The 26,260-nt window shown below is 39.5% G+C and overlaps 1 protein-coding gene across 1 annotated transcript; it reads right to left on the reverse strand.

The window, feature by feature from the left end:
• Positions 1-2,927: 2,927 nt before the first annotated feature.
• Positions 2,928-26,147, reverse strand: EMC5 (ER membrane protein complex subunit 5). The gene is made up of 3 exons (XM_067150716.1): positions 25,919-26,147; positions 22,984-23,036; positions 2,928-3,207 (listed from the first exon to the last, which is right to left on the reverse strand). Exons 1-3 carry the CDS (start codon positions 25,995-25,997, stop codon positions 2,983-2,985), a joined length of 357 nt encoding a protein of 118 aa, XP_067006817.1. The 5' UTR covers positions 25,998-26,147; the 3' UTR covers positions 2,928-2,982.
• Between the last annotated feature and the right edge of the window lie 113 nt (positions 26,148-26,260).

Raw genomic sequence — 26,260 nt, forward strand, 5'->3', positions numbered from 1 at the left:
TAGCTCCTCAATTGTAATCACGTAGGGTGAGTGGACCTTGAACCAGCCCTCAGATGCAGGTAAATATCCCTGACCTGGCCGGGAATTGAACCCGGGGCCTCTGGGTAAGAGGCAGGCACGCCACTCCTACACCGTGGGGCCGGCAAACAGTTCTCAAGTTAGTGTAATATTCTGGGTCTGCTCAAAATAGGGTCTAACAGAAAGATTCATAGGCTTTTTTGATGTTTCGATTGACAAGACTACATCAGGCTTATCAGAATTAACAACAGGCATGGGGGGTGTTCAGCATTACGTTAAACAAGTTTGTCCAAGGGGAATATTTCTACCCTGTTATGCCCACAAGTTAAACCTTCTTCTTCTCCATTGCTCCAAAACAATAAAATCAGTCAGGCTCTTCATTCATAATCTGACAGCGTTTCATTCATTTTTTAGTAGATGGAATGCAACGGATTCAGACTTTCACAAGCATGCGCTACCCATTGGAGCTTTCATTCGAGAGCAGTCCACACAATATTTTCCCACTATGATGATCTAAGGCAGGTTTTTGAAGACATTGCAGAGAATGATGAGGGTTGGAACAGTGAGTCGTACAATTCAGCTGTTGGGTTGCTTGCCATTCTCAAGAAGGCTCAATTCATTTATTTGCTCTGTCTCTGTACAGAAATGTTTATTTATACAGAACATCTCTTTGCTCTACTGTAACATCAAAGCACATCTGATGTAATTCTGTGCAATACTGAAATTAGAAAAACCACTGTTATCCTCAAGGACATCCAATCAGAAAATACAGTATCCTCCTGTGTTGAAAAATGTCGCAAAATAAATCACGAGATAAATGTAGATGACAGGACGCTCCAAACGTTAATGTATGAAGTTCTTGACACCTTAATTATGCAAATGGAAATACGGTTTGGCGATTTTGAAAGCATCCAGTTTGTCGAGTTGTTGGATCCAACTCGGTTCATAGTTTACAAAGAGAGCTTCCCTGCTATTAAACTGAACAGTCTTATGAACATTTACCCCTTTTTTAATAGGGAAAAATTGGAAAATGAATTAACATTTATTCTGATATAGAAAAACATTTGTCCCCTCAAAATCGTTTACATTATATTGTCCTCAATGACCTCAAACCACTGTATGTGGAAGTGTCAAAATTGATTTGTTTAATATTAACATTTCCTGCGACCATGGCTTCCTCTGAAAAGAGTACAAGCACTCTGAAGAGGATAACAACATACTTGCGTAATACAATGAACAATGAAAGACTCAGCAGTCTTCTACAGAGAAAATGCTTGTGAAGGAATTGATGAGTGATCAAGTATTGAAGGATCATGTGATTGACCGTTTTGCAACCAAGAAAAATCGACATTTGGAACTACTCTACAAGAATCTTTAAGGTAAGATTTCCTGCCTACCCATTCATTAACTAATAGCTTTGCCACTGATTTATTCATTATGGTAAATTAATTACGGTTTGGGAGTTAAATGAATCTTTAGCAACTTTATGATATTCCCTTGAATTCATGAATCATCTCTTCTTTATATTTGTTTGTATTATATTAATGTTTCATACAGTAAGACCTACCAATAAATTTTCTTCCTGGATTGTGACAGTTACCACTCTCTTGCTCAACCATGTTGGTGATACTCAAACTTCTGACGATAGACAGCACTTCAAACGAAAGTGAAAATTTGCTAGAAAGTCAGTCTAGTGAGCTCCTGTATTTCAGTATCTACCTCCTGGTAACTATTTGACATATACACAAGGGTTGTAGTATGCAAGACATGAGTAAGTACTAAGGATTTACGCCTCTGGGTAGTTTACCTCCATTAGATGGAACCGCCTATGTGTCATATTTTAAATTTTTTAAACAATTTCGCTTTATGTCACACTGACACAGATAGGTCTTATATCACTGATGGGATAGGAAAAGGGCTAGGAGTGGGAAGGAAGCAATATAAAAAATAAATTATTGATTTTTACATCCTACTAACTACATTCCGACGGTTTTCGGAGATGCTGAGTTGCTAAACTTTTGTCCTGCAAGAGTTCTTTTACATGCCATCTACCAACACGAGGCTGGCATATTTGAGCCTTTAAATACCACCAGACTGAGCCAGGATCGAACCTGCCAAGTTGGGGTCAGAAGACCTGCGCCTCAACCGGCTGAACCACTCACTCCGGCATGGAAGGAAGAGACTGTGGCCTTAATTAAGGTACAGCCTCAGCATTTTCCTTGTGTAAAAATGGGAAACCATGGAAAACCATCTTCAGGGCTGCTGAATGCAAGCTGACAGATACGTGACCTAATTAACAGGTCGAAACCCGTACTGTGTTTTAATGTGATTGATAGATTTTAGACACTCTATATAATAAAGTATTGATTAGGTGGAATATTATGAAGAGCTGAAGAGGCAGAAAGGTAAGGCTCGTTTAACTGCCAATAAACTATGATTCAGAGTTTTTTTCAGATCACAAATATTATGGTCTGGATTTGGTACTATGCCAAACTGTTTCAAAAATATTTCATTCATGGCTGCCTGGCCGAGGCGGTAAAGGCGAGCTCGGTTCGCCCGGAAGGAAGTGGGTTTGTATCCCTGGCAGGAAGTCATAAAATTTGAAGAAATGAGATTTCCTCTTCCGGATGTGCATATGGCCCTGAGGTTCACTCAGTCTACATCAGAAATGAGTTTCAGGTTAATTCCTGGGGGCAAAGACGGCCAGGCATAGAGCTAACCACTCTACCCCATCAAGTGCCAAGGTTACGGATATGACTTTGCTTTGCTTTATATGGTATCCTCAATCAGCTAGCCTTGGTTGCACTTAAAATTACCAATCTATTTTATAATATAAACTTGGAGGAATGATCGATTTAAAGGTGTTTTTTTTTTTTTCTCTGGAAAAGGATTTAGAAAGAAACAACATGAACATATACAAAACATTTATTAATGTCTTTTCCTTCCATTATAAGATGTTTAATATTATGAGTCCAATTCTTCTAGAGCTGATTTATGTACCGGGGGTACATAATTAGGTGACCAAGCTTTCCCTCGATGATTGAAGATGTAAAAGGATGGTATATTCCTTAGTGTTTCCCATGATTTATTCTCCAGATCTACAGTTGCTCTAATTTCTTTGAAGTCTCCAGCTATGTTCATAACTCCATACAGAGTTATGAATAAGCTTACAATACCTTGGACCAAAATCTGAAACCAACATAAATAACATTTGTAAAGCCTTCCTAGAAAAAGGTATTAATATTACTAATTTTTTATGGAAATATACAATAGGCTCTTTAGCAGCCTCTATTAATCAACACTTCTTCCAATTTATTTCTGAACCAAGGAAGATATTCTGCACCCATTTCTGGCAGAGTGAAATCCTTTACATAGGCCCTAGACAGGAACAAGTATTAGGGCAAACACAGTGACAGATCAGTATGTGAAGAGGGAGCAACAGAAAGCAGAGACTAGGACAAACATAATAAAAGGACAAACTCTCTCTATTTCGTCACATAAACTTACTCATCAACCCCAGTTTTCCCACTTTCATTTCATCTCAGTCTCTTATAAACTCATTATACTTTATATCACTTGCTTGTTCTTTTCCATGACTTATAATAACCCATCGGATTCCTCTTCTCCCTCTGCATTTGCATGTGTTCCAGATCTTTCACCAACTATATTCATCTTGATCTTTTTGTCTCTTTCCTTTTTCTGGGTTTATCCAGCTTTCTTTCTAATCTACACTTCTCACAACCAGAATAACGATCTATAATATAGATATTGATTCGCACAGGGAACCTGAAATATTTGTCCTGAACGAGTAAATTCATAATTATAATATAAACAGTCCGTTATTGGACATTATACATTTTCCAGTTAACTCATTCTTGGTTGCCAGTGTTTCGCCCCAGTGTGCCAAATTGGGCTCATCAGTTGTTAACTAGCACACCTACCAAGACGCATACCTAAAGGCCACTGTGTAGACTACTTGGAGCCACAGGCAGTGCTAATGTACTATGAGAGACTATCAGGAAAAATATTTCAGATTCCCGATGGGAATCAGTATCTATATTATCTGATGGCCTAGCAGGCATCAATTTTTGTAAAAGATGCCAAGTCTCTCATAGTGCACTGGCACTGTCTGTGGCTCTAAGTAGCCTACGCAGTGGCCTCCATTGTACACACTAGCCATGCATCTTGTTAGGTGCGCTAGTTACCAACTGATGAGCCCAACTTGGCACACTGGGGTAAAATGCTGGCAACCAACAATGAGTTAGCTGGAAAATTGATAATGTCTAATAATGGATCATTTAAAATTGGAATTAGAATGAGGATCTGTCAAGAGGGTATCTTCAATGAGTGTTATGCTGACACAAGCTTATTGGAGGCCGAAAAAAATAGATGTAGAAGAACTGGATAGAACTAGAATACCGTCCCATAATTTATTTTGAAACGTAGGAAGTGTATCTTATAAATCTTACCTCGTATGATACGTAGCGAAGAGAGAAGTGCTGATTATCACTGTTGGGGACCCACTACCTGGTTCTAAATAGTTGCTTTACTTTTATACTATAAGTACCGGTATAGGTAAGGAACAACAAGTTATAAGTTATTTTATATATATTAAAATTATTAATTAACATTAAAAATAATAATATATATTTAATATATTTTTTATTTTAATTATAATAAAAGTACAACATTTTCAAAAGTCAGCAAAGGAACACTGCTATTGGTTGAATCCTTCAATATGGTCGTCGTCGTCAGCTTTAACTCGTTTCCAAGTAATTAACTTCTTCCATAAATTCATTTCTGTCTGTGGATGTACTTTTGGTGGTTGAACAGACCAATTCTAGCATGAAATAAGCATCCACATTAACAGAATTTTTGGAGGAGAGCGTGGTTGTGCTGCATGGAGTTTTTGTGCTTCTCTCCTGGCCTCTTCACATCTGTGTCATTCCCCTTCAAACAGATTGATAGCAGCAGGGATGGTCTGGCATCAAATTGTACAGTCTTGAGCAAGCACATCCCAGGTTTGTGGACTGAGACTTGTCATCTTCGTAGTGTGCTTAAGCTGGTCCTTGTAGCGCCTCATGGGAGGTCCATGAGGTCCGGTGCCGAAACAAAGTTCACCAAACAGGATTTGGCATGGAAATCTGGTACACTTATCCGATGGACGATTCCATGCTCTTGGCATGTGCTTTCTCAAGAACAGCAATGATGGTGACACGGTCTTCCCTTTTGATCCTAAGGATGGATCGAAGTTTTCGTTGGTGGAAGCTCTCAAGCCTTTTTCAAGTCACGTCGGTAAAGGGTCCAAGTTTTACAACCATACAGGAATACTGTGATGACAACAGTGTGGTACACCATGAGTTTCATCTTCACGGTAAGGTCTTTTTTCATGAACACCTGGTGTGATAGTTGTCCAAATGCTGCATGGACAGCACCAATTCTCTTCTCCACATCTTGGTCACAGTTACAGCGCACAGATAGGATACTACCCAAGTACGAAAAGTGATCTATCTGCTCCAGTGGAATATCTAAGATGGAGATATTGAAATGTGGAAGGGTTGTGCCTGGTCAACACTGTGCCAGGACCTTGGTCTTTTGAACATTAATGGTGAGACCAAAACGATCACATGCACTCTTGTAGCAGTTAACTGACTTGCAATTCATCTGGTGTGAGTGTAGGTGTTTCAGCATTATCTGCAAACAGCATTTTGGTTACCTTTGTAACCTGGGTGATACTCCGAGAGCAAAGTCTTTCTAGGTTGAAAAGCCCTCCATTGAAACAATACCTAACCTCCACACCTGGGTTGTTTGTATAAGATTCATGTAGCATGGCAGCCAAATATAAAGCAAATAATGTTAGAGCAAGCACACACACCGCTGTTTTAGTATTAGTAAATTCATCCGAGATCCTATTCTGATGGCAAACCTGTCCGGTCATGCCATTATGGACGTCCTAAACCAGATCACCAAAACGCTGAGAATAGTCAACTGCCCACTTAGCAGGTCTTGGAACAGAGTCAAATACTTTTTCCAGGTCATAAAAAACTAAGAAGAGAGGATTCTGTTGCTCTCTGCATTTTTCCTGAAGTTGCCTTGCACAGAAGATCAGATCAGATGTGCCTCTGGAAGTTCGAAACCCACACTGGGACTCTGGGAGGACTCTCTCACAGATAACCTGGAGGCGGTTAAACAGAATTCTTGCGAGAATTTTACCTAAAATATATAGTAGTATGGTCCATTCCTATAATTAAATACAACAACAAAACTACTACTGTAATATAATTCCATGAAAGACGTTCACATAAACAAAAATGATGTGTGTTTGAGTCATCAGTCCATGGACTGGTTTGATGCAGCTCTACATGGCACCCTATCCTGCACTAACCCTTTCATTTCTACATAACTATTGCATCCTACACCTACTCTGATCTGCTTGTCATATTCATACCTTGGTCTACGTCTACCGTTCTTCCTATGTATACGTCCTTCAAAAACCATCTGAACAAGTCCTGGGTGTCTTAAGATGTGTCCTATGATTCTATCTCTTCTTCTTGTCAAATTTAGCCAAACCGATCTCCTCTCACCGATTCAGTATCTCTTCATTCGTGATTCGATCTATTCATCTCACCTTCAGCATTCTTCTGTAACACCACATTTCAAAAGCTTCTATTCTCTTTCTTTCTGAGCTGGTTATCATTCATGTTTCACTTCCATACTATGTGACACTCCAGATGAAAGTCTTCAGAAACATCTAATTCCATATATCAATGTTTGAAGTGAGCAAATTCCTTTTCTTAAGAAAGCTCTTCCTTGTTTGTGCTAGTCTGCATTTTATGTCCTCCTTACTTCTGCCATTGATAGTTCTTTTACTACCCAAGTAACAATATTCATCTACTTCCTTTAAGATTTCATTTCCTAATCTACAAGGGTAATCCCAAAAATAAGGTCTCCAATTTTTTTTATAAATACAGAACTCTGTCCGTGTGGCCGTTGGACACAATATTGTGACAAGTATTTCTGTGCTAGCATATAAACATGCGCACGCCGCGCTGAGGCACACAGTCTTGGCTTGACAGCCGTTGAGAATGGAGCTCCCGTTGGATGTTTGTCATAGGTACGACATTGTAACTGGTGTAAAACCTTCAATTATGATGTTTGGCATATTTTGGTTATATTTTATTAAATGCTAAATTATCATTTATTAAGTGTTAATATGACTAATACATGGTTTCCCTGTAAATATGTAGTATAAATTTGTATAACCTCAAATACGTATTGTGTATAAGTTTAACCTCATAATCTATATAATCGAAAGTGGTAGAAAACTCTATAATGTTCGTATATTAGATTTATTGTACTATAATTTGGTATATAAGAAGGGTTCTGGAAACTTACTGTAAGGTTTATTACCCAGATACATGTAGAGACATTAGGAATGTTGGAGAAACTTCTATGTGTATTGGTAAACAGTAAACTAAAGTTCTAATAATAATGTTATTTGCTTTACGTCCTACTAACTACTCTTTTACGGTTTTCGGAGACGCCGAGGTGCTGGAATTTAGTCCCTCAGGAGTTCTTTTACGTGCCAGTTAATCTACCGACACGAGGCTGACATATCTGAGCACCTTCTAATACCACCAGACTGAGCCAGGATCGAACCTGTCAAGTTGGGGTCAGAAGGCCAGCGCCTTAACCGTCTGAGCCACTCAGCCCGGCAACTAAAGTTTTAACGGGATCCATTACTGGATTACTCCATTCGACTAGCTGGTCGATTGATAATTCTAGACAGTTGATCGAACAGTATATATATACACAGGGTGAAGCGTAATTCGCGCACTCGGGCGTCGCAGCGCGACTCCTCACATGCCAGCAATAAAAAAAGTCTCTTACAAAATTTCGTCTTGCGAGTATATCCGGTAGAAAACGAACGTTAAAGAGTAGCAATCTGGCAACACTGTAACCATATGTAGGGTAACTACCGCTGTCAGCACGTCCATCCCGTGCTGTACAGTTGGTGCAGTAGGTAGAGTTTTTGGTTGGCATGCAGGAGGTCGATGGTTCGATCCTGGGTTGAGGCGCATTTTTTATTTGCTAATTTCCATCTGACATTACCTACTGTGATACAGTAAGACACCGTTTCTGAGGTCACATGTAGGCTATCCTACATTTACAACATAATAATAATAATACATTGAGATACGTACTAAACAGCATGCGGTTACCAGACGCAACACGCAATGTTGAAAGGCAGAATTATTGGGACCATGGTGATAACACATACAAATTGTAACCGAGTTTGGACATTATTCGCAGAGCACGTTGCTAGGCCTACTGGTAACGTAAGGCCCTAACGAAATGTAATGGACCTGAACGAGGCAAGAATAATAGTTGGTACTAATCTATGGGACCATTGGAGGAGGGTACAAAGAAAACAGGTTTCACATGTAGTAGATGAAGTGGTGCGAATAAATTCACGCCCACGATGTGGAAAGGGCGCCTTTCAAAGCTGACCAATGAAAACGATTGTTCGTCCATTTCTAGGATCGTAGTATGTAAGTGCAAATGGTTTCTAGAGGACCCACTGCAATCGCTGTTGACGATTAAGATGCCAGATATCATACCACCTGGACTACATTTACGAAATAAAAAACATACGCCTCAACCCAGGATCGACCGCTCGACCTCCTGCATGCTAACTCAAAAATCTATCCATTGCACCAACTGTACAATACGCGGAACATCTGCTGACAGAGGTAGTTACCCTACATGTGGTTACAGTGTTGCCAGATTGCTAATCTTCAACGTCGTTTTTCTGCCGGATATACTCGCAAGATGAAATTTCGTAAGAGACATTTTTTTATTGCTGGCATGTGAGGAGTCGCGCTGTGACGCCCGAGTGCGCGAATTACGCTTCACCCTGTATATATATATATATATATATATTGAGCTGTCAGTCAGTGTTGGACTCTGAGTCAGGTTGGACTCGAAGGCAAGTGATGGACTACGAGTGACTGTTGGGCTCCGCAGTGGAGTCGGTGAGTTCAAGAGAGTGTATGTTATAGTGCGTGAGTCAGTGTTGTTGATATCTGTACTTTTCAGAATCAACTTCAGGGTACTCCGCTATTAAGTGTTGTACTTTCACTTGCTAGTGTGTATAATTGAGTGTTGTGACTTACAGTGACAATAAAGTACCTTATATAAGGAAGTGAATGTGTTCTTGTGTGATATTTATTTCTGCCAAATAAAATCGCAATTGAGAATGATATGTTACCGCCAAGTGCGAAGTGTCTTGATTTACTAGTTTCATTTCCGTATTGATAGTTTACATATGTATAGACAAGAAAGGGTTCCACCTTATCAACACAGGTTTTATTGTAAGGATTAGCTTACAGGATCGGTTTCGACTTTAAATAGTCATCGTCAGCTGAACAGGAATACCTTTACATATGTGTCAAGCATTAATTGATATTGCCCTTTCTAAAGGGAGATGCCGTACGAAAGCATCATGTCTGAGTGTTCAAGTTGGGCATATTAAGTGTAAAATGATTATATATTATAATTTTGGCATTCAGGTACTTGGGTATAAAGCTATCTTCTTCAGGACTAGAATCTGTCTACGAAACCTAAGCTTAAATCTAAGTTACAAATACATTAAACACATTGAAATACACAGTACATGTTAAAATCCATTAAAATAGTGAGTACCAAACATATCATGGATTGAATGGTGTGTTTTGCGTGTATCTTCATTCTCGTTTTGAGTCCAATGTTGTAAATAATTCAGTACTTGCGTTCGTAGGCAATGCTGTAGTTCTCTTAAGAAATCTTATTATTTACTTAAATGATGTCTTCACTTGTATGTGTGGCGAAAAGCTTCTATTGTCAACAAAATCCGATTGTATAACCAGGGGTAAGTATGTGCAGCTGTGAGTGGAATCTTATTCTTTAAGTATTGGAAGCAGATGTGGTCTTGGTCATACGTAACTATTTCTTGATGCAGAGTTGTAGTGGTGGCTCCTTCCTCATCTACATCTGATATATATTATCTGTGGAAGACGAAAATAAAATGTGAGTAGAGAGTTATAAGCTGAAGGAATGCCTGTGTGTGTGTGTGTTAATGTGAATGTGTACTTACTATTGTTGTCGTGGCTGGGTTGTGTTTGATCTGAGAGCTTGGCGTGTACTGCTTCGCGTTCTCCTTAGGTTTGTGTCTGCTGCTGCGAGGGGAGTGGATAGAGGGGTAGGGAGAGTTGCTGTTGTGGGGGTAGGAGTGGAGCTGGGCGTGTCGTTCGACGGTACTATGGCGCGTGTTATGTTCTGTATGTTGATTATTTTGAGGTAGTCATTTTTTAAGGCAGGGATGGCTTTACAAGATATTAGAATCATTCCGTATTGACGGTTTTCACTTTACAATGGCGAAAAATGAAAGTATCCTCCTATTCAATACATCATATATTCCGTCATTAGACGGAGTAAACAAGTTCAGACATGTTTCGGCTCGTTTGAGCCATCTTCAGTGAAAAAATTAGGGGGGTTGGAATAATTTACATAATATGAGTTGAAAAAATGCTAAAAAACATAATGAAAGCGCAAATGAAAAAACAAACAAAAGAGAGCCTAGACGGAAACAAAATAGCACAAATATACAATATTTACATCAATATGCAGAGCAAAAAAACAACTTATTGCAACAAAATTCAGTGAAACAGGAGTTAATTTGAAATAATAATTGATACTAAAAAACTGCGTTAACCTAAGAAACAAGGGAATGAGAAAACAAATGATGCAGATGGAAATGAATAATGGTAGCACATGGTGAGGTTGTGGACCTCATAGTTTACAAATTATTAGTTTATAAAAACGACAAAACAGTTTGAAATCGCTGTCAAAATCCTAGTGGAAACCCATCACATCAAAATGGTCAGGAGGAGAGCGGGAGCAAACATTTTGAGAGAAACCAAGCCTGAATTAACCTGCAGGCGAAAAGCCTGTGATAAGGAGAAAAAACACCTTAAATTGAAGGCTTCAGAAATAGCAGCATTCTTAATATCTTCTCAAACTAGCGGTCCCTTTCTTCATTATTGTTTCATAATGTTGGCTGGTGTTTTGCCTTATTGTAGAGGGGTCGGAAGGGCCGCATATAAAAAATATGAGAAGCTGTGTTAGGTAGAAGACAGATGCATAGTAAATTGTAGTAATTTAGTGGAAACCGTCAATGAAGTTCTAATCTGTAATGGAAAAAATGAGGTTGTATGAGAAATATGGGTTGATAAGTAAAAAGTGTGGAATGGTTGTGAAGAAAGCTTAAACTTACGGTGTGCAGTAGGTGGTTGTCCTCTCTAGTGGCCTGGCTTTCTCAAAGTAACGGTCTCGTTCGCGTGATCGAGTCTATTGTTGGTTCGGCTGTGTCTGCTAGGATGGAAGGAGCGGAGGGGGAAGGGGAGGTACAGGGCTGGTTTGAGGAAGGGAGGGGTGTTGAGTTGGAGAGATGGAGGTGGGTTTGTTTGGCAAATATAAAGAATGAATGTTTCAAGAGGATGTTAGTTTACTCGCTGACTTCTAAAGCTCGAATGGTGTGGCCTTCTTAAAGTGACGGTCTCGGTCGCGTGATCGAGTCTATTGTTGGTTGGCTGTGTTTGTTAGGTTGGAAGGAGCGGAGGGGGAAGGGAGGTGCAGGGCTGGTTTGAGGAAGGGAGGGGATGTTGAGCTGGAGAGATGGAGGTGGGTTTGTTTGGCAAATATAAGGAATGAATGTTTCAAGAGGATGTTAGTTTACTCGCTGACTTCTAAAACTCGAATGGTGTGGCCTTCTTAAAGTGACGGTCTCGGTCGCGTGATCGAGTCTATTGTTGGTTGGCTGTGTTTGCTAGGTTGGAAGGAGCGGAGGGGGAGGGGTGGTGTGAGGAGGGGGGGGGTGGTGAGTCGGGGAGATGGAGGTGGGGTTTGTTTGTGTTATGGAAATTCTGACAAATGTATGGAATGAATGTTTCAAGTAGAATGTTCTTTTTCTCGCTGACTTCATTTAAATTGTGAGTGGGGTTCATAAACTGATCTAAATCGATGTGGATGCTCTCGAGAATGTTGAGCAAGGTGCCTTTTTGCTCATAATGCAAGATCTTCAGGTCTTTGTCTATTGAAGTGTATTCATGGCTGGATGTTTTATGGTGTTCGCTCATAGCTGAAAAACGATTATATTTGAGAGCGTTGCGATGTTCGGCGTATCTTATGACAAAATTGCGGCCTGTTTGACCTATGTAGCTGGAATTACAGGATTGGCACTTTAATTTGTAAACTCCGGAGTTCAAATATTTGTTGTTGATGTTGCTATTGTTATTGTTGACAGTGTGTGGATTGAAAATGAGTTTGGAGTTGGTGTGGGAGGTTCTGTAAGCTATTTTGATGCTGTGTTTCTTGAAAATATTAGAAATTTGGTAAATGCTACTATTATTGAAAGTGAATGTGGAAAATTTTTCTTTTGGAGCAGAATCTTTTACTAGGGTAGTCTTGGGTCTGCTTTTGTATCTATTGATGATTCTGCTGATGAAGGTTCTATTGTAACCATTGTGTTCTGCAATGTTGTAGATGGTATTAATTTCTTTTTTGAAATTCTTGCGAGATAAAGGGATAGAAATTAATACCATCTACAACATTGCAGAACACAATGGTTACAATAGAACCTTCATCAGCAGAATCATCAATAGATACAAAAGCAGACCCAAGACTACCCTAGTAAAAGATTCTGCTCCAAAAGAAAAATTTTCCACATTCACTTTCAATAATAGTAGCATTTACCAAATTTCTAATATTTTCAAGAAACACAGCATCAAAATAGCTTACAGAACCTCCCACAACAACTCCAAACTCATTTTCAATCCACACACTGTCAACAATAACAATAGCAACATCAACAACAAATATTTGAACTCCGGAGTTTACAAATTAAAGTGCCAATCCTGTAATTCCAGCTACATAGGTCAAACAGGCCGCAATTTTGTCATAAGATACGCCGAACATCGCAACGCTCTCAAATATAATCGTTTTTCAGCTATGAGCGAACACCATAAAACATCCAGCCATGAATACACTTCAATAGACAAAGACCTGAAGATCTTGCATTATGAGCAAAAAGGCACCTTGCTCAACATTCTCGAGAGCATCCACATCGATTTAGATCAGTTTATGAACCCCACTCACAATTTAAATGAAGTCAGCGAGAAAAAGAACATTCTACTTGAAACATTCATTCCATACATTTGTCAGAATTTCCATAACACAAACAAACCCCACCTCCATCTCCCCGACTCACCCCCCCCCCCTCCTCACACCACCCCTCCCCCTCCGCTCCTTCCAACCTAGCAAACACAGCCAACCAACAATAGACTCGATCACGCGACCGAGACCGTCACTTTAAGAAGGCCACACCATTCGAGTTTTAGAAGTCAGCGAGTAAACTAACATCCTCTTGAAACATTCATTCCTTATATTTGCCAAACAAACCCACCTCCATCTCTCCAACTCAACATCCCCTCCCTTCCTCAAACCAGCCCTGCACCTCCCTTCCCCCTCCGCTCCTTCCAACCTAACAAACACAGCCAACCAACAATAGACTCGATCACGCGACCGAGACCGTCACTTTAAGAAGGCCACACCATTCGAGCTTTAGAAGTCAGCGAGTAAACTAACATCCTCTTGAAACATTCATTCTTTATATTTGCCAAACAAACCCACCTCCATCTCTCCAACTCAACACCCCTCCCTTCCTCAAACCAGCCCTGTACCTCCCCTTCCCCCTCCGCTCCTTCCATCCTAGCAGACACAGCCGAACCAACAATAGACTCGATCACGCGAACGAGACCGTTACTTTGAGAAAGCCAGGCCACTAGAGAGGACAACCACCTACTGCACACCGTAAGTTTAAGCTTTCTTCACAACCATTCCACACTTTTTACTTATCAACCCATATTTCTCATACAACCTCATTTTTTCCATTACAGATTAGAACTTCATTGACGGTTTCCACTAAATTACTACAATTTACTATGCATCTGTCTTCTACCTAACACAGCTTCTCATATTTTTTATATGCGGCCCTTCCGACCCCTCTACAATAAGGCAAAACACCAGCCAACATTATGAAACAATAATGAAGAAAGGGACCGCTAGTTTGAGAAGATATTAAGAATGCTGCTATTTCTGAAGCCTTCAATTTAAGGTGTTTTTTCTCCTTATCACAGGCTTTTCGCCTGCAGGTTAATTCAGGCTTGGTTTCTCTCAAAATGTTTGCTCCCGCTCTCCTCCTGACCATTTTGATGTGATGGGTTTCCACTAGGATTTTGACAGCGATTTCAAACTGTTTTGTCGTTTTTATAAACTAATAATTTGTAAACTATGAGGTCCACAACCTCACCATGTGCTACCATTATTCATTTCCATCTGCATCATTTGTTTTCTCATTCCCTTGTTTCTTAGGTTAACGCAGTTTTTTAGTATCAATTATTATTTCAAATTAACTCCTGTTTCACTGAATTTTGTTGCAATAAGTTGTTTTTTTTGCTCTGCATATTGATGTAAATATTGTATATTTGTGCTATTTTGTTTCCGTCTAGGCTCTCTTTTGTTTGTTTTTTCATTTGCGCTTTCATTATGTTTTTTAGCATTTTTTCAACTCATATTATGTAAATTATTCCAACCCCCCTAATTTTTTCACTGAAGATGGCTCAAACGAGCCGAAACATGTCTGAACTTGTTTACTCCGTCTAACGACGGAATATATGATGTATTGAATAGGAGGATACTTTCATTTTTCGCCATTGTAAAGGGATGGCTTTATTGAAAATGATATTAGTTTTTCCTGTAATTTCATTTATATTGTAATTAGGATTGGCGTATTGATCTAACGATATGTAAAACTCTTCTGTTATACTGAATGCCAAAATTATAATATATAATCATTTTACACTTAATATGCCCAATTTGGACACTCAGACATGATGCTTTCCTACGGCATCTCCCTTTAGAAAGGGCAATACCAATTAATGCTTGACACATATGTAAAGGTATTCATGTTCAGCTGATGATGACTATTTAAAGTCGAAACCGGTCCTGTAAGCTAACTCTTACAATAAAAACTGTATTGATAAGGTGGAACCCTTTCTTGTCTATACATAAGTGTGAAGTGCGCGCAGTTATTTGGTTTTTGAATGCAAAAGGTACTGAACTAATTGAAATCCATCGCCAAATGACGGAAGTGTATGGCGAGTCGTGCAGGGATGTCAAAAATGTTCGTAAGTGGTGTAGAGAGTTTGCAGCCGATCGGACTGAAATTCACGACGAACAAAGGAGCAGGAGACCGTCAATTTCCGTCGAGACAGTCATGAAGGTTGAGCAAATCATGCATGAAGAGCGGCGGATCACCCTGGATGATCTCTGCACTTTGGTTCCCGAGGTTCCCCGAAGCGTCGCTCACAGAATTTTAACGGAAAAGTTGAAATACTGGAAGGTGTGTGCAAGATGGGTGCCACGCATGCTGACTGAAGACCACATGCAGCAACGAGTTGATTCTTCTCATACATTTCTTCAATGCTTTGCAGCCGAACAGGATAACTTTTTGGACTCAATTGTCACAGGTGACGAAACCTGGGTGTTCCACTTTACACCTGAGACCAAGCAACAATCACGCCAGTGGCGGCATCCCTCTTCGGCAAAGCCACGGAAATTCAAGCAAACACAGTCTGCCGGTAAAGTCATGACAACTGTGTTTTGGGATCGAAAAGGGGTATTGTTGGTCAACTTTATGCCCGCTAGGACCACAATAACGCTGACAGGTACTGTGAGACCCTGAAAAACTCAGACGGGCAATTCAAAACCGGAGAAGAGGAATGTTGAGCAAGGGTGTAAGCATTCTCCATGACAACGCTCGCCCGCACGTCGCCTGGCAAACCGTTGTTCTCCTACAACAGTGTCAGTGGAACATCATCACCCACCCACCTCATAGTCCCGAGTTGGCGCCCAATGACTATCACTTGTTCCTTACATTGAAAGAACATCTGGCTGGAAAGCTATTCAGCACCAGTGACGAGGTGAAAGATGACTTTCACAACTTCCTGAACAGCATGGCAGCGAGATGGTATGACATGGGCATACAAAAAATAGTCACAGCGTCTATAAAATGATGTAAACCATTGTAGGAATAAACAGGTCTATGTATTTATAAAAAAACAGAAAACCTTATATTTGGGATTACCTTCGTAATATTTCCTGCATCACCTGCCTTCATTCGACTGCACTCCATTACTTTTGTTTTGGACTTATTTATTTTCATCTTGTACTCCTTACCCAAGACTTCATCCATACCATTCAGCAACTTCGAGATCTTCTGCAGTCTCAGATAAAATAACAATATCATCGGCAAATCTCAAGGTTTTGATTTCCTCTCCTTGGATTACGATTCCCTTTCCAAATTCCTCTTTGATTTCCTTTACTGCCTGTTCTATGTAAACATTGAAAAGGAGGGGGGACAAACTGCAGCCTTGCCTCACTCCTTTCTGGATTGCTGCTTCCTTTTCAAAGCCCTCGATTCTTATCACTGCAGACTGATTTTTATACAGATTGTAGATAATTCTTCGTTCTCGGTATCTGATCCCAATCACCTTCGGAATCTTAAATAGCTTGGTCCAATCAACATTATCGAATGCCTTTTCTAGATCTACGAACACCATGTACGTGGGCTTGTCCTTCTTAATTCAATCCTCTAAGATCAGACGTAAAGTCAGGATTGCTTTACGTGTTCCTACATTTCTTCTGAAGCCAAACTGATCTTCTAACAACTCAGCTTCAAGTTGCCTTTCCATTCTTCTGTAAATAATACGTGTTAAAATTTTTCAGGCATGAGATACTAAACTAATGGTGCAGTAGTTTTCACACTTGTCAGCACCGGCTTTTTTTGGAATAGGTATAACAACATTCTGCTGAAAATCAGATGACAGTTCTCCTGTCTCATACATCTTACACACTAAATGGAATAATCTTGCCATGCTTGTTCCTCCTAAGGCAGTAAGTAATTCAGAGGGAATGTCATCAATTCCAGGTGCCTTGTTCCTATTTAGGTCTCTCACAGCTCTATCAAACTCTGACCTCAAAATTGGGTCTACCATTTCATCAGCCTCTTCTTGTTCCAGAACAAAATCATCTACATCTTTACCTTGATACAACTGTTGGATATGTTCCTGCCATCTTTCTGCTTTGTCTTCTCTCCCTAGAAGTGGCTTTCCATCTGAGCTCTTAATATTCATATACCTAGATTTCCTTTGTCCAAAGGATTTCTTGATTTTCCTGTATGCAGCATCTACACTTCCTAGGACCACACAACCTTCGACATCCTTGCACTTCTTCAGCCATTCTTCCTTAGTTACCTTGCACTTTCTAGCCACTTCATTCTTAAATGCCTGTATTCTTTTCTGCCCTCTTCATTTTTAGCATTCTTGTGTTTTCGTCATTCATCAATCAGTCTAGTATCTCCTGAGTTATCCACTGATTCTTATTTGATCTTTTCTTCCTTCCTAACATTTCTACAGCAGCCCTACTGACTTCATTTTTATGACTATCCATTCTTCCTCTATTGTATTTCCTTCAGCCTTTTAATTTAGTTCTTGTGCAACATGTTCCTTGAAACAATCCCACGCGCAACAATCACCTTCCTTCAAATTCCAAAAAACAGAAGAGCCTTTCTAGCATCCATGTGTTTTTACGTCTATGAATATCTTGAAAAACGATGTAACTTCGTCCCAGTTGTTCTTCGAATGTACAACAGCACATTTAAGGAACAAGCATATATTGAATTCCTTGACCTACAACTGAACGATTTCCATCCCTACCAACTTTTTAGTGCTGTACGGCGCACTGGACTTTAATCGTAAATAAAAGCCGTGACTTCGGCTCAGTTGTTCCTCAATTGGATAACAGCATCTTAAACGAGCCGGCATATACTAATCTCCTTATCCAGCAACTCAAGGATTCCTATCTTTAACATCTTTTTAATGTGCACTGGACTTACGAATCTCTGTCATGGAGTTATTTTTTAACATAGTGCTGCATGGCTCTATAATTCTTTTCTCAATATCTCACATGGTATGTACATTTACAAGACCTTATGTGTCTTTACATTGTTTGATTTCTTCGGTATTTATGCTTTAATTTTGCTTTAGGCTGATGATGACTTAATATTAGGTCAAAACTAGTCCCTAATCATTTATGTAATTTAAACTCTGTATATTTTGTATTGAAAGGAGGACCTTAATAATTCATTAGCTTAACTCTATTGTATCCCTGGAACAACAATAATAATAAAAAAGCTACAAGTATAACTATAAAAGACCCAGCCTCCACTTCAGAGGACAAGATGGGAAGATAGCTTATAACGATACAGACAACTGCCATCTTCTGTCAAAGTACTTTGAGAATCTCTCCAACTGTAAATCACCCGAAACATTCTTTGCTTATCAAAACAGCATCAAGCAACCATACTTTCAACCACCAACCAAACAAGGTGGTAAGAATCATTCAGTCCTTTAAAACCAACAAAGCATCGGGAAAAGACTTGATAGTACCCAAACTATGGAAGCAAGCTGGAGACAGGACAGATAGGTCTTATGGCGACGATGTGATGGGAAAGGTCTAGGAGTTGGAAGGAAGCGGCCGTGGCCTTAATTAAGGTACAGCCCCAGCATTCGCCTGGTGTGAAAATGGGAAACCACGGAAAACCATCTTCAGGGCTGCCGACAGTGGGGCTCGAACCCACGATCTCACAGATAGGTCTTATGGCGATGATAGGATAGGAAAGGAAGTGACTGTGGCCTTAATTAAGGTACAGCCCCAGCATTTGCCTGGTGTGAAAATGGGAAACCACGGAAAACCATCTTCAGGGCTGCCGACAGTGGGGTTCGAATCCACTTTCTCCCAAATGCAACCTGATGGCTACATGACCCAAGACGCATGGCCACTTGATCGGTCAGTGAAACATTACCTAGTGACTGGACTTCTGCTTTGATTCATTCCTTGCACAAGAAAGGAGACTTGATGGACATGAACAATTATCAAGGAATCTCATTGGTACCTGTCACATACAAGATTTTTTCCAAGGCCTTATTAAACAGAGCTGAACCTGAACAAGATCCTTAACTAGGAGAATACCAAGGGAAAATCAGAAAAGTGCGCTCTTGTACTGAACATATACTCAACCTGAAGTTATAAATTAACTGAGTCTAAATTGAAGAGAGATGGCTTCAGACTTTTTAAAAAAATTACGATGCAAAAGCTGCAAGAAACGGAAGTTTGGAACTGAACCATATATTGTGTCTGTTTTTTTTAACAATATTGTCAATAATTTCACAGAACATTCGACGATAAAAATAACTACTCCCATCATTCCAAGCTATTTTAGAAAAAGGTTTCTTTCCAGTTAGCTCTCTCTCACTAGAAACTGCGTTCCAGTGTTGCTCAAAAGTATTTTTCCGATCACTTCGCAACTGTGTGACAGTATCATTTACTTTCTGATGGCACTGGCAGATGTCTACACTGACACTCTGGAGTAGCTTATATTGCATGTGTCAGTGTAAGAAAACAATTGCAAAAATACTTCTAGAAAAATATACACCGAGTGGCCAAAAGTCACAGGAAGGGGTGTCCCATTAGAAAATCTGCCGTGCATGACCGCTGAGCGTTGCGTCTAGCTGCGACATAGCCGAGCATTCTGTCACAGACACTAGTGTCGTGAATATGGCAATACATCACGAGTTAACCAACTTTGAAGTGGGATGATTGTCGGCGCATGGGGCATAGCATTGCGGAGATTACATGCAAATTTGGGTTTCCAAGGCCAACAGTGTCGAGGGTGGATCTTCAATATCGCAGAGAGAATGTTACCAGCCACGTAAACCGACCCATGGGAAGACCACAGGTGTTTAACGAACGGACATCACGTTGCCTCCGCAGAACATACTGGGCGCTCTTAGGGCTACTGTGAGTCAGATCACTGCCCAGTTGAATGTTGGAAGCCAGGAACCCATTTCTAACAGGACTGTAAGGAGGCAACTGCACTGCATAGACTTCACCAGCTGACGACCAACACATGCACATGTCCCTTTGATGACATATTGACATAGAGCTCAATGACATGTATGGTCCCGCGAACATCGGCAATGGACCATGGAACAGTGGCGGCATGTGGTATGGTCCGATGAATTCCGGTTCCAGGTTATCGAGCTGATGGGCGCATGAGAGTGTGGCGTATGCCCCATGAAGCTATGGATCCTGCGTGTCAACAAGGTTGTGTCCGGATGGGATGTGGCTCAGTTCTGGTCTGGGTGGCGTTCTCATGGTCGCAATTAGGCCCCACTGTCCGGCTTCAGGGAACGCTGACAGGTGCGTGTTATCTGGACATTCTTTAACACCATCTGCATCCCTTTCTGGCCCTAGAGTATCCTGACAGAGATGCCATGTTTCAACAGGACAATGCATTATGTCACCACTATGTGGTGGCATGCAGGTGCTTGGAGGAGCACTCCAGTGAAGATATGACTATGGACTGGCCCTCCAGATCCCTCAGTCTCAATACAATTGAGCATTTATGTGATGCTGTCGATGCTGGTGTAAGCTCCATGAACCCCCCCACTTGAATTTTCTACATTTTCAAGGAACTCCATTAAATTAACTCTACATTCTACAAACTTTTGCACTAATTTTGATGCAAAATTCCATCCTGTTGGTGCTACTGATGGTACTTTCTGTTGAGGAAATATTTCCAAACAAATTTCTTCTTGAAGATTTTAAAAACAATGTAGGACATCCACAAAGAATTTGATAGGTCCCTCCAACCAATTAGTTTCCAATCTGAATTTCTTCCACAATACTTGTTACATGGACAAACAGTCCATCAGACATGCGGTCAGAGCTAACATCAGCAAAATTCCACAAACTGCTCATGGGCCTCACCATACTTTAAAAATGCAGCACAATTGAAAGTTGAGACCTAGACATGACAACAGATGTTTTGTCTAACATTACAGACAGAAAAGTAGCTGACTTGTCATCTTTCTTAATAACTCTTATTGCATCATTAATCTAATTTTGAATGGACGTCCCTTAAAAAACTGTAGCAGATTTTTAGACGAACACCCGAACTTCCATGTAATTTCCCTTGATCAAAAAGTCATCTGCTTCATCATGGCCTCTGAGGAAGTTCTTGTTTACCTAAGAACCAAATAACGTCAATTAATCTTCTTATCATCTCCCTGTTCTTCTTTATTTCCTCATTATGTTTATTTACATAGTTCTGTGGAGGGGATAAACAAGAACATTGGTTCTCGGTTTTCCAAATTTTTGCACTCAAGAAATAATAATAATAATAATAATAATAATAATAATAATAATAATAATAATGGCGTGTGGCCTCCGTAGAGGTCTAGTGTAGGTCTTTCGAGTTAACACCCTATGGGTGACCCGCATGTCTATGAGAATGGGGCCCTACCTGAGATAATTCGAATAATGAAGACAGCACAAACACAGTCCCTGAGCCAGAGGAATTAACCAATTAAAGTTCTCTGACCCGGCCAGGAATTGAACCAAAGGCCAGCATGCTAACCATAGCCATGGAACCAGACACTTTAAAAAAATGATTCCACATGAGCTTGTGACCATTCATGTCAGTACTGCTCATTTAAATGGCTAAGATCAGAAAATCCTATTTTAGTTCAAGCTCCTTTTTCCATGAGAGAACAAAATACATGGCCAACAAAATGATTTACTCAGTTTGGTGTAGACTGCCAGTCAAGGAATCCAAGTGTATTGCGACATTGAAAATATGTATTCTCCTTCCTTGCCTTTATGTTCAGTAGCTAAATGCGGCAATTCACAACATGGTCCCAATGTCTGATTTTTCTTGAAAGGTTCTACATGAAAATGTTGTTATTAACAGTTCACCTATAATACACTTATGATCCCCCATGTCGTCACCAAAATAACAAAATAAAATCACATAGAGTACCGTACATTAGTCTGCCTATTACTCAACAAGCAAGAAACAGAAAAGCGGGCAAGGAACGTATAGTTTTGCTATTATAGACTTCCTAAATTAAAAGTTTTTACGCTATCAGATAATTGATTTTGGTACAGTTACACATTTATGATACCCCAAATTGTCACCAAAATCCTTACAAGCACACCAATAAATGTTAAATTCACCAAAGTTGGCTTCATAACATTTCTAGCTGGTCAAACAAGAGAAAGAAGGGTTGCGGGGCTGAAGCCGCACACAAAGCAGTGTTAATTCTCGGCATCCCCACAAGTCGGTCAATGGCTCTCTCCCCACCACTCCCAATACAGGTAACACTGGAACTGAGTGTGGGCCCCAGCCAGCACACACGCACTCAGTGCGAAACGCAACTCCCAACCTGGTTGTGGAACACAGCGAGGTCATTCTAAACTCAATTTGAAGTTTGTTAGAACAATCTTTTATTCATAATATTAACTGTGTAAAACAAAAACCAGTGTGTTCAGTATCAAACAATTTCATGTTAAACGGTGCTTCTCCTTTATCTGAAAACGTGTGGTGTACGCATCGCGCCTGTTCATGAACTATTTGCACTAGAATTCTGCAATAAAAATCACTGTGATTCTAATAGTCTCTATTTTTATTTTCTTTGCATTAACAGGCATTGTTCCATTTAAAAAACAATCTTAAGTGCACAAAGACCACTTTCCAAACATTAGAATTGCTGTATGGACTACATTTGGGAGCCCCTATTATGTACTTCGATTCTGCAAGAACAGCGTACCGTATCAAATACACATCTTGTTTTGGAAATATTTGCAGTGGTAGGTTTAGATGCCCATATAATATAGATCTATACATTTTCAAACATATCTTAATAATATTATTTTTAAATTCCCTGTTTTCAAAATATTACTTACATCAATCGGTAGGGAGACAAATTCTTGTTCTGTAATGCGAAGATAGGATCTATCTGAAATTTAAAAAGAAAATGAATTATTTGTTATTCTCTGCTCTGGCCATTTATACAGGTGAATAAGCTAACAATGCAGAAACTTACATGGGCAATGTATGGATGATGTATATATTAATGTAGGCTAAACAAAATATTAATCAATGGCACACTAGAATATTTCTGAGAGAATGTACAACTTTGGACACATGAATTAATATAAGCAGGCATTTTAAAATGAAAGAAAACAAGTTTGTAATTTTACGTAACTGCTGATACTGTAATACCTCCAAGGTAGGTGGAATCTGAACCATGGGGAAATGACTTTCCATTTCAAAAATCTTGCATGCTGCATTAACTGGAAATAGCCATTTTCATGTAGGCCTATTAATTACCATCGGAAGTGGAACACATTTCCCATGCTCCATTTTAACAGTTCTAGCATTTTGTCAGAATGATAACTCTTACTGAAATGTTTTTTCATGTTTTTTGGTAGTGCTTGAAGGTTGTACTTCATCGCCATAAGGCCTATCTGTGTCGGTGTGATGTAAAGCAAATGGCAATGAAAAATAATTTAGGAACTTAGGTCCAGCTAATGGGAAGACTATTTGCCTGTATTGGATAGGTTAGGCTAGTGAACAGACCATTGTCTGAATTGGTTAGGTCCTCCAGGTAATAACAAGCAAAGGGAGTCTGGAGGTATTAGCCTGCAGTATCCCCTGCGACAGCAGCGCTTTTACGTGGACAAAACTTTTGTAGGATGATGGAGAAAAGAATAGAAATATCTAGTAGGACCTAATAGAAAGTGTAGCACTCTGATGTCTAATCCTCCTTCGATATTTTCTGCTGAGTTTTAATTTCACTTTAGACTTCAAAGGTCATTCACACTGAGCATTCTGATATCTTCTCCTTTTAGAGTTGATCATATTAACCCCCTTCAAAAATAAATAAATAAATCAAAAGTTACCTCGTTACACTGAGATTTGTATATTTCTCTCTTTCTCTCTTTTTTTTTTTTACTATTGGTTCTAATGACAGACTCCTTGTAGGAGATACATGTACACCCCTAAGCACACAATCGGAAGTGAGACTTTTGGTTTGCAGTACCTTTTTATCTCTCTGTCAACAAACGTTTCATCATTAGAGATTCGCCCTCAGTATTATCGTTCTCTCCTCAAAGGGTAGACAATTTTCCAAGTGGCTTCGTAGACACCACGTCACCAGTTGTGTAACATTTTAATGTGTGGATTCTTAAGTTGTACGAAGTGAACTCATAGCTTTTTAATTTTTGTTCGTAATTCAACAATGGCAGACCGTGCTGGTCCATCTCGACCTATAAGGCCTGAAGGTCCTGGGTTCGAAGATCAAGTAGCACAGTGGTTAGATACAGAATTTAGTGATGTTGAAAATGGTGTGGACAGTGACTTTGCTATTGAAAGTGATCATTGTACTGACTCGGAAGAAGAAGGCACAGGTAGTGAAGGTGAAGATCAAGAATGCACAGAACAGCATTATTACTATGGTAAAAAAAACGTTATAAATGGTCCGCTAAAGAACCTACTAGAAATGTACGCAACCCAAGTAACAACATAATTCGGTTACCTGCGTTACGTGCTCAAGCAAGAATTGGCAATCAAACAGAACCTAAAACTGCCTGGGATTTTATATTTTCCAGGGAGATGGTGCAACTTATAGTTCAATAGACTAATGTCAAAATGCGGAATATGAGACAGAAATATAAACGCATGGATCGTTCCGAAATTGACGACACTGATGACATGGAATTTGAAGCTCTTTTAGTTATACTTCTCTACACTGCTTCTTTCAAATCAAACAATGAAGATATTTCTGCAATGTAAACCAGTTATCAAAAGTAATATTTCTGTTCGTTTACGAAGTTTCACAAGATATGTATGGCATGTCTATTGATCACTTCTTAATTTGAATACTCAGGCCACTTTTACTCCAAAGGGTTCAGAAAAAGATAGACCCTACATGTATTTTCTTGAGATTAGTGAAAACATGCAAACAAATATAATATGTGATTCGGGTGTGTATTGGACGAAAAAGAAATCAAATAAGACAAATTATAAATATTTGTAATATTTTTTGAGTATTTTGAAAGTGCAAAAATTAGTGCATTGCAGGTTTTTGTAGTTTCAGTGAATGTGTGATAAACTTAAGTTTTCTGAAATGATTCTGTTTCAGTCTGTGTAGGAAAGTAGTTTTTGAGCCATTCGTATGCATATGAGGGACGATGATGTAATCTAAGTTGAAACCTAGATTTCTTCTTCATAAAGTGACATACATTTGGATTCAGAATTTTTTACAATTTTTGGTGCAACGGAGTTGGTAATAAAATGTGTTAAACCATTCGTCAAGATATGCCTTTTCAATATAAAATGAATAAACCTCGCCTTAATGAAATGTGATTCCATTAAAAAAGCTCAAATTATAGACGTCTCTCAGACACCATGTCACCAGTTATGTTCCTTCCGGAATACGTCACCAGTTGAGGGTTAAAGCGACGATTGTATAGGGCAATGAAGGTACAGCCCCAGCATTTGACAGGTGTAAAATGGGAAACCATCTTCTGGGCTGCCGACAATGGGGTTCGAATCCTCCACTTTCCGAATACAAGCTCACAGATATACGAGTCGAATTATGTAGCCAACTCGTTCCGTAGTTCGAAATGAGTAGGCCTACCCAGTGAATACCAAAAGAATGACTTTAATGAACAGGCTCTTTTGCAGTTTAACAACTTCGACGAAATAATACCAAACATCTTCATTTAGGAAAGGTGCATTCTACCATCATGTGAGGAAGTAAAATATATCTTAAATACGTGTACGATCAATTAATTAATGTAAAATAGTAAAGAACAGTGTAAAAGGAAAACTTACGCTGGGCAGCTGAATACGCAGCATGAAATAACGACAATAATCCGAACACCAGGAATGCTTTGTGCAGAGTTGTAGCCATTGCAACTGATTTAGTATGTGCTAGTTAGCTTTTCAATGCCATAAACAAGAAAGTATTAACCTAAACCAAAGAGCAGAATTATTCGCATAGACTGAATCACAGCTTTTAGGTTATAACAACCATGACTTACGATTCCATATATGATCTGTTTATTGCTGCGCAGTTGTTTTCAAATATTTTCATACCGATGTTGTAACCAACATTGCAGTTTCAAATGTTCAAATTTGGGTATTGAATAAAAATGCCTTTTCGCACCATATTTA

The sequence above is a fragment of the Anabrus simplex genome, chromosome 7 (assembly GCF_040414725.1).
Source record: "Anabrus simplex isolate iqAnaSimp1 chromosome 7, ASM4041472v1, whole genome shotgun sequence".
NCBI lineage: Eukaryota > Metazoa > Arthropoda > Insecta > Orthoptera > Tettigoniidae > Anabrus > Anabrus simplex.

Excerpts from the sequence above, each read along its gene's own strand:
- EMC5 (XM_067150716.1), bottom strand. The coding sequence starts at position 25,997 with ATGGCTACAACTCTGCACAAAGCATTCCTGGTGTTCGGATTATTGTCG. Across the intron at positions 23,037-25,918 it reads TGCGTATTCAGCTGCCCAGC|ATAGATCCTATCTTCGCATT; the intron begins GTAAGTTTTCCT and ends TTTAAATTTCAG. Across the intron at positions 3,208-22,983 it reads TTGTCTCCCTACCGATTGAT|ATTTTGGTCCAAGGTATTGT; the intron begins GTAAGTAATATT and ends TGTTGGTTTCAG.